This window comes from Octodon degus, unplaced genomic scaffold (assembly GCF_000260255.1).
Source record: "Octodon degus isolate 3935 unplaced genomic scaffold, OctDeg1.0 scaffold00093, whole genome shotgun sequence".
Taxonomy (NCBI): Eukaryota; Metazoa; Chordata; class Mammalia; order Rodentia; family Octodontidae; genus Octodon; species Octodon degus.
The window spans coordinates 8690233-8699477 of record NW_004524669.1 but is presented as its reverse complement, the minus strand read 5'-3'; the positions used below and the strand labels follow the sequence as shown (position 1 = coordinate 8699477).

The 9245-nt window shown below is 60.8% G+C and overlaps 1 protein-coding gene across 1 annotated transcript in view; it reads right to left on the bottom strand.

Annotated features, from left to right (window-relative positions):
* Window positions 1–3941, bottom strand: part of Muc2 (mucin 2, oligomeric mucus/gel-forming) — a 26429-nt gene extending 22488 nt beyond the window's left edge. Inside the window, exons 1-12 of the mRNA XM_004638047.2 lie at window positions 3866–3941; window positions 3085–3355; window positions 2186–2300; window positions 1888–1978; window positions 1702–1811; window positions 1365–1575; window positions 1162–1287; window positions 905–1022; window positions 677–815; window positions 412–522; window positions 276–345; window positions 21–158 (exon numbers count right to left, since the gene is read on the bottom strand). Coding sequence (XP_004638104.1) covers window positions 21–158; window positions 276–345; window positions 412–522; window positions 677–815; window positions 905–1022; window positions 1162–1287; window positions 1365–1575; window positions 1702–1811; window positions 1888–1978; window positions 2186–2300; window positions 3085–3355; window positions 3866–3941 — 1576 coding nt within the window. The remainder of the gene's footprint in view (window positions 1–20; window positions 159–275; window positions 346–411; window positions 523–676; window positions 816–904; window positions 1023–1161; window positions 1288–1364; window positions 1576–1701; window positions 1812–1887; window positions 1979–2185; window positions 2301–3084; window positions 3356–3865) is intronic.
* Between the last annotated feature and the right edge of the window lie 5304 nt (window positions 3942–9245).

Genomic DNA, 9245 nt, shown 5'->3' with positions numbered 1-9245 from the left:
CTTGCCGGGGAGCCACTCACCCTGCACCTGCCCCTGGGCCGATGGGTCCAACGTCACGAAGAGCTGCATGACAGGCACCAGCTGAACCTGCAACTGCAGCCCGAGGACCGTGTTCACCACAATGTGGTAGGAGGATGGCCGGAAGATGGAGAAGCTGGCTGTAGGGTGGGATGTGGTGAGGCAGATGGCACTGAAGCCCCCACCTGCCCCCACAGAGGCACCACCCCATTGCCTGGTCCCAACCCCAGAAAACTCAGGGCCATCCAGGCTCTTACCAGCCACGTGGGGCAGGGTCACCTGCAGCTCATTGAGCAGCACGCTGCCGTCCGACTTGAAGGCCACCACCTGCAGGAGGAGCCAAGGTCAGGAGCAGGCAGCAGCTAAAGGGGCTGGCGCATGAGGGGCACTCACGTTCTTCCGGCTGTCGGTCAGCAGCTGTACTGTCTTCAGGCAGGTCTGCTTGTCCGTGGTGCCGCAGGGGGCCAGCTCGCCCAGCAGGGCATAGGAGTCATTGTGGTCACCCTGTGGAGAGTGAGGGGATGCTACAGCAGAACCTCCCCAGCAGCAACGCAGGAGGGATCACTCTCCACCCATGAGCACACGAGCGCCCTCTTCAGGGCCAGGCCGCCCACCACCCGGGGGCAGTACACACAGCAGCCCGCTGCCCGGCCACCACCTTGGCAAGGACGTAGTCGCAGTCCCCGTGGAAGGTGAACTTCTTCCCATCAAAGGTGGTGATGTGGGAGCCGCCCTCCAGGGAACAGGTCCCAGGGCATGACAGGTCCTTGCACACCCAGCGGCCAGCGTTGCAGACACTGCCAGGCAGTGGGGCACAGGGTCAGGGCTCACCGCACGGCCCCGACCCCGGGACTGCCCAGCTTGAGCCCCGGGCACCGGCACTCACCACTGCTCACAATCGTTGGTCACCTCCTGGCCCGGGGCATGCAGGTGGCCATGGAGCTTGCAGTAGCACTGGCTGACAGGGACACAGCCACTGCCCGTGATGTCGTCGTACACAGTGCCTGGCAAGGCCACGGACCCAACATCACCCTGGTGGCTCAGAGAGCCCCAGGCTCCTGGGGCCGGGCCACAAGCCAGGTACCTCCAGTCCTGGGGGTGGCCCGCTGCCCACCATCCCTGGGTCGTTTGTCCAGCACGCACCTTCGGGGCAGAAGCAACCATCCATGTGGTGCTCTTCACACAGGTTGCTGACCTCCAGGTGGGAGCAGGTGTCCATGCAGGGTGAGCCACTCTCCAAGTACACCATGTTGCCAGGGCAGCTCTTGGCTGGGAGGAGAGGCAGCTGTGAGCTGGCGAGCGGGCAAGCAAGGGCTCCCGGGCCCCGGCACGGCCCCGGCACTCACCACAGAAAGACGCTGTTCTCCAGTTTCCAGGCCGGCCACCTGCGTGGGAGCACTGACGGGAGAACTCAGCGATGGTGCTGCAGACACAGCCATCGGCCTGCAGGCACTGGCAGCGGTCGTGCATGCAGGCTTCCACGTACAGCTCCAGCGGCACACGGGCCTGGCAGTCCTCGAAGGCCTCAGCCGTCAGCAGCCTCTCACACTCAGCGCGCTGGGGAGGGACGTGGGTAGGTGTCTGCTCGTGCCCCTTTCCCTCCCATGGGCACGAGACTCTCCGACCAAGGCCGGCAGACTCAGGGACCTCGAGACCCTGGAGATGGGCCTGCCCGTGACTCACGTGCTGGGAGCAGGACTCAGGCAGGCCCGCCTCCTCGGGGTCCTCACACTCCTCCTCGGGCTTGTTGATCTTCTGCATGTTCCCAAACTCGATGGCACTGAAGCTGATTCCTGGCCACAGAGCTCAGTGGTCAGCCACTGCCGCGGTCCTCCCCACCGGCCACCACCCTCACAGGCCTGTGCCCACCTTCAGACAGGAATTCCGAGTAGGTCTGTAGCCCATTGTAGTCACCACACAGCCCGCAGGTATGGTTGTGGAACCTGCTGTCCAGCTCCAGCTGTGGGAATGGGAGGAAGGGACCACGGGTCAGGAGAGCCACCGGAGCCCCGAGTCCGGGCCAGCTCCAAATGGGACAGGTGGGGAGGAGAGCAGGGTCCAGCCCTAGGGGTCCCTACACATGAAGGTCTCCGTGGGCTGGGCACACTCGCCTGCAGCCTTCTCCATCCCCAGCGAGGGCCCTTGCAGCCCCACCCGCCATGCCTACCATGAGTGCGTCCTCGCGGTTCCACATGAGCGAGAGGCCAGCTCGGGAGTAGATCTTGGTGTAGGCGTCACTCTTCACGATGAGCAGCCCTGCGCTGTAGTGCGGGGTGCTGACCCTGCGAGTGGGGCGTCCATGGTCACCATCAGCCAGGGCCATGGTGTGCCCTCCAGCCGCTGCCCAGGGTGCAGAGGCCATGCTTTCTGGGGTGGGGCTGGCCCCGGGAGCCACAGACAGACTGGCTGGGCTGGGACACTGTCCGGGGCTGGCCGGCTCCTTTGGGGCATGCCACAGCACCCAGCCCTCAAGGCGTTCTCTCCTGGCCATCCTGAGGCTGCAGCGACCTCCAGGCCCCTCCCCCAGGGCCCAGGTGCCCACTTCATACACCCCCATGCCCTTCCCCCCCATCTGCCCTCAGCCACCACCCATCTACCCTGAGATGTGGCCTGGTGGGAAACAGAAGCCCCTGAACAGGAAAAGGGCAAATCCAGAGGGCAGGGAACCCGCTGGACAGGAATACATTCAAGAGGGCCGCATTGTTCTGGAGACAATATGGGGACAATAGCTGGCCCACTTCTGTAACTTGAGCCTGGGGAACTGCGCCACAGCCACCAGGCACCCCATCCCAGACCCCTGGCAGGCCTGAGGGGCCAGGCCACAGGGAACCCCTCACTCATGGGAGGAGGGCTCGAGGAGGGCTCTGGTGGGACTCATCTGCCTTTGTTGAATGAACCCTGATCCCCACTGGAACTGCAAGTCTCTCCTTCCTAGCCACATGCCGTGGCAGAAGGGGCTACAGGGGCTGCTGGGCACCTGCATGCTGCCCTAGCGCCTGTCCGCCCCAAAGACCAGCAGTGCCCCCAGTTGCTGGGGCACATGCGGGGACGCGCCTGCCCACTCACATGGCCCCGTTCACCACAACCAGCTGCCGGGTGAGGTAGATGGTGTCGTCCTTGACGGTCAGCAGCACAGACTCCACCTGGGGGTGGCTGCCGTCCTGGCCGGGGCTCCGCTTCAGGTGCACAGCAAACTCCTTGTAGGAGTCACGGCAGTCGGAGGCGAAGTTGTAGTCACAAAGGCCAGGGAAGCGGAAGATGTCACCGTCGAAGGTCTTATAGTGGAAATTGCCCCAGGTGCTGCAGACGTTGTGGCTGTGGCTTCGGGATTGGCCCACTGGGGGGTGCAGGGGCAGAGTGAGCCCCGGTGCCCATGCAGCCCCTCGCAGCCCCTCAGAGGAGTCCTCCGCAGCCACAGAACACCCTGGACACCCCTCCAGGAGGTGTAGCCCATACATACACAAGGCCCCTATGGCTTTAGGCCACCCTAGCCGACAGGTTGGCCAGTGCCCTGTGACTGAAGCCACCCCCTGCCCCCAGTAGACACAGCCCACTTCCAGAGTGGGCCCCAAAATCCCCTCACCCTCCATAATCCCTGACATCTGGGACCCCCTCTGGGTGCCCTGTGCTGCCCCACACCCCAGGGCATGGCCTCCTCAGCTGTGTGGCTGCCCACCTTCGCCAGGACACTTCCAGAGGTGGCTGGGCCCCAAGACCCCTGCACAGCGGAGCCACCTAAGACCCCATGTAGATGAGGCCCCAAAGGCCAGGCATGGACCGCCCTGCACCCAGGACCACACAGCCTCCTCCCGAATGCGAGCCCTTCCCTGCCCATCTGCCCTCTCACCTCTCTGCACCTCCAAGCCCCAGGCCGAGGCCAGGGCCAGGCAGGCGGCCACCAGGCGGGCTAGTGGCAGCCCCATGATGGCTCAGAAGGCTGAGTCGGAGAGCACCCAGGCCAGGGGTCAGGGACTTTTATGCCCGGTGGGTGCTGGGCGGGTGGAAGGAGAGAGGGGGAGGTAGGTGGGGCATCCACCGGATTATCATGCCAACAGCTGCAGGAGAGCGTGGCCGCCACCGGGCAATATTGATTTACCTTATCTCGATTTATCTCTTTATGGCTCTCCAGGTAAACCGGCTTCCTCAGGATGCAGCCACCCCGTGCCCAATGCCAGCACATGCCCAAGGTGGACCTTGCGGGACCAGACCCCAGGCAAGCAGGATGGGGGTCCCGCTCAGCATCGCATCCTGGCAGTCTCTGCATCCCTCCCTGTCTCCCACACCCCAGGCCCATGCCCCAGAAGAGCTCAGGCTTCTAGGCTCGGGTTCTCTGCCCAGGCTCGCCCCCCAGCCTCGCCTTCCCAGACTACTGCTCCTAGGCAGAATGGGCTGAGACAGCCAGGCCACCCAGGAGCCAAGCCCACCCAACCATCACAGTGAGGAGCAGCCTCAAGGGCAGGGTGTGGTGGCCACATGGCTGAGGACTAGGGTCCTGGGAGCTCACCAGGCACCTCAGACCCCCCCACTGTCCACTGCCTAATCCCAGCCTTTTCCAAGGCTAAGCCAGTCTCCGGAATTACATGTAATTAGAAGTTGGGGAGCACCGCCCAGCCCTGGACACTTATGGGAACCAGGTCCCCTGCACACAGGGGGATGAGGGGAGAGGGCTGGGCCGGAGAGGGGTCTCTGGGGAGCCTCAAAGCCTGCTGCTACCACATCATGAGGAGTCATGGTGCAGAGCCCCCAAGTCTGGCCTACTAAGGTCCCCTCAGGGGTGGAGGGGCACAGACAGGTGCCTGCCTGCAGCCAGGGGTAAACCAAGGCCCAGGGTCCAGCCCACTCTACACTTCCCTTTTCCTGAAAACAGGTGAATCCTGGGTTTAGTTTCTAACTTCAGGTGCCGTGCAGTGAAGACTGGCCCCTGGGGTCACGAGGGGATCGCCCGTTGGGCAGGGAGGCTCCCCTTATGCCCTGCTGGCCTGGCAGAGCTCCTCACAAGGGCGCTGTCAGGCCATGGGAGCCTCAGGACCCCTGCACCCAGCCAGTCAGAGCCAGCGAGGAGCAACAGGGCCCTGTGACCAGCAGCCGGGGCACATGGGGCAAAGGAACTGTGCAGGCTATGCCAGGGAAGCAGGGATTAGGGAACCAGAGCCAGCCGAGCCGAGGGCACCATTGTGCCCCTGGCCAGGTGGGCCTCCCGTGCTGGCCCTGAGCCCTGGCCAAATCCAGGCCTGCCAGGTGGTGATTTTCCATGCAGGCTCCTTATCCTCATCCTGGTGAGGGGCAGGACGCTCACCGCAACCACCTGTGCCAAGCTGAGGGGTGGGCCCTCCCTAGGCAGGGAAGGAGAGGTCTCCTGGGCCTAGAAAGAGGGGTGCATTCTGGGTCTGCATCCCCTGCATCAGCGATGGGTCCTCTCTGATGGAGAAGGCCAACCCTGTGTCCTCTCTTTTCGGGGCAGTGGTGGTGACCACTGCCAGAAGAGGGGGGCACCCACTGCCCTCTCTGCCCCTCCCAGGATCTCCAGGCTTCTGTAGCTGTGATGCAGCAGCCCAACTCACAGCAGGCAGTGAGGACCGGACCCCAGCCCTCAGGGTGGTCCACAGGTCAGGCCTGCATGGGGAACAGTGCTTGGCTGCAGGATGAGGACAAGCTGGAAGATGTCAGCATGGGGCTGCAGCAGGGATCCAGGCCCACCAGAGTGCAAGGACTAACAGGCACAAGGATGTGGCCTTTCCTCCTGTCCACCCTCTTGGTGTCTGGTCCCCTCCCCAGCCTAGGGGACCCCCAGCACCCTGCAACTGCTCCACCAGGACCCAGGGCAAGGGGAAGGCGCTTGGGCACCTTGAGAACTGCTGGGCGGTACCCACTTGGTGACAAGGATGTGCAGCCGGGTGGAGATGCTGCCCCGCCCAACACAGGTGGGCGCTGCTGGGCCAGGGGCTGACTGCTGGGCCTATACCAGGTGGACCCCACACCCGCAGTGTTTCCTGGACAAGACACATTCCGGGGAACTGCTCCGATTTTACGGCTGTGACCGCAGGGAGGAGGCAGCACAGACGTCACAGCTTCTGGGATGGCCCCACTCTGTGCCCACAAACTGACTCACCAGGAAACAGGGTGGGGGAGGCCAGCAAGAGACAGAAGGAAATGGACCCCACCCTGCCAGGGAACATGCCCAGCCCCCTTGCTCGGTTGTCCCAAGTGACGCTAAGTGCAGACCCACTTAGCTGGGCGTGTGCGCAGCTTCTGGTTGGACACCAGTCCTGTGTGGCTGCCACAAAGCTGCTCCAAGCAGAGGCCCAGGCCGTGTGCAGGGCCTCACCCACTCAGCTGACAGCCTGAAGGGAAAAGGGGGCATTTCACCTCCAGGCACCACTCCTGAGCCTGCAGCCTCAGACACAGACCCGTCATTTCCAGAGCCAGTTCCTCACACACGCACACACACACATGCACATGCACACACACGCGCACACGCGCGCACACACGTGCACTCGCACACACACACATGCGCACTGTATTGTCTCATCTTCCCCAGAGAACTCTGACTCTGTGTGGCCCACCCTCCTCAGGGATGCAGGTCAGTCACGGGCCTGCTCGGTGGGGAGCATCTTTCCCCCATGCTGAGGCCCTGAGAGCCCGCTCCTCACACCCCTCACTGTGCCCCTTCCCGCAATGTACCAGGCAAACATGTGGCCTCAGGCCCTGTGACACAAGCCCCATCTCTGTTTCATTACTCATCCATATTATAGAATGGGAAACTAAGTCACTGAACGCTCATCTCACCAGCTGGGCCAGAGTCCCTCTGGGGCAGGATGTGAGGTGGGCGCAGGACCCACACCGTGGCCACAGCCCCAGCCCCACTGCCCACCCAAGGTGCCAGCCAGCTGGACCTAACTAGGGGGAAGATGGGGGAACACCCAGCCCTCAGGGAGCCCCAAGGAGACGCAGCTGCAGCACCACAGGGCAGAGCAGCGAGACTCTGACCTGGGCCCCACAGGAGCACCTGCCAGCCCGCCCTCCTCCCAGATGTTCCCTGAGACACCAAGCGAGTCACCTTCGGAGGCCTGCGGTGGGCAGGGCAGGCTCACATCACCTCCTGAGCTGCGCAGATTGAAAGGCCAGGTGGCAGCCTCAGCACCATTGCAGCGGCGAGTAGGCGAACGCGCAGAGCAGGGCGCTCGCGAGTGGGAGGCTTGGAGAGGCCAAGCCAGCAGGCTGGGCTCCTGGACTGGGCCGGGTCTCAGCAGGGAGGTGGGCCCAGGGAGGCCCGCGGGGGCGCCCTGCACGCAGCGCTCCCAGGATGGCAGCTGCTCTTCAGAAATTCAGTCACTGCGCAGCAGGTACCCTCTTTCCCTCAAGACACATGTCAGGTGTCACATTCCATGCTGACCACTGTGTTCACCACTCTCGCTACTCTCACAGTAGATGCACTCCATACTTTGCTTCTGAAAGATGGGTGGGTGGATGAGTGGATGCAGCGACGGATGTGTGGATGCAGCGGTGGATGGGTGGGTGGATACAGGACCGGTGCAGGGATGCAGGGGTGCATGGACGGATGCAGGGATGAAGGCATGGTGTGTGGGTGCAGGGGAGGATGCAGGGGTGGAAGTGTGGCTGGGCCAGTGAAGTCTCTGAGTAGTAGGGTGCCCCTTTTGTAGCATTTCTGCAGAGATTCCGCCTCACTAAAGCCTTCACGTCGTTGGAGGCTGCCGCTCCTGTCACTCTGTGGTATGCACCAGGACAATGAGACCTGGACAGGATAAAAGTGCCCACAGGCCCACCAGCTGGAGAGAGGGTGGCAGAGCTGCAGTGTGGTCCCGGGGTCCTTCCAGCCCCAAGCCCACTCTGTCCTCCACAAAGACATAGCCACTTTTCATCAGGAGGAAATGCTGCTTGTTGGAGAAACCCGAGTCATGCGTAATGGCTGGATTCTTTTTTTTTCTCCTTTAACTGGGAACTGAACTCATGACCTTGCAACTCACCAGGCAGGTGCTGCACCACTGAGCTATGTCCCCGGCCCAAGTCATGTGCAATGGAAAAACCAGAGGCTCCTGGGCGTGGCACAGGCAGGGGGCCTTATCATCCCCTTCCTTCTTGCTTCATCTTCTCCACTGCCCCTTGAGGTGCCCCTTCATCTTCTCCACTGCCCCATGAATGTTTTGTTGTTTTGTTTTGTTTTTTGTGGAACCAGGGATTGAACTCAGGCCCTTGCGCTTGCCAGACAAGCGCCCCTATGAATGTTTCCTGAATTTATAACAGGAAAAAAGTTGACAGGTAGATCCTTCTGTTACATTCTGTATTCATCTTAGAATCCCCCAACCTCAATATGTTTTAATTCGCACACTCTAAAGTTAACTCTGAGGGGCCGGGGAGGCGGCTCAGTAGAATAAGCGCTTCCCTGGCAAGCTCAAGGGCCTGAGTTCAATTCCCAGTTCTGAAAAAATAAAATAAAGTTAACTCTGTATGCCATAAAGTCGTCTGGGTTTTGATAAACAAGTACCCACCATTACAGTATCACGCAGAGCAGATTCACGGCCCTGAAATACGCCGTGTGCTTCAGTCGCTCCCCCTCCTCCCCAGTTCTCTGGCAACCACTGATCTTTTATACCATTGCTGTGATTTTGCCCTGAATTTAGCTCTATGATGAATTTTAAATGTCTCAGAGCCAAAAATATTCTGGAATATCATGCAGGCACTGTAGACCATGACTATCACTTTATGTTGCTGCAGGAAAACACTTCCTGACTCACCTGGAAAATGTAGGCCATACTATTATCTAAAAGCTCAAATTTGAGATGTTTAAGACTGCTTTTACTAAGTTATAATTAATATACAATAAACTTCCAGTGTGTAAATGAATGATTTGATCAGGTTTAACATAATACACCTACAAAACCAGCACCATAATTAGGATGGGAATATATGCACATTCATCATCTATGTAAGTGTCCCCATGCCCCTTGCTATGAACGGATGTATGGATGGAAGGGCAGGTGAGTGGATGGGCAGGTGATGGATGGATGCTTGGATGCATGAATGCACTGGCGGATGCATGAATGGATGTGCAGCTGGGCGTATGGATAGATGGGCAGGTGAGGGGTGGGTGGATGGATGGGTGGATGGATGGATGGATGAATGGATGAATGTGCAGGTGGATAGATGGGCAGGTGAGGGGTGGGTGGATGGATGGGTGGATGGATGAATGGATGGATGGATGGATGGAT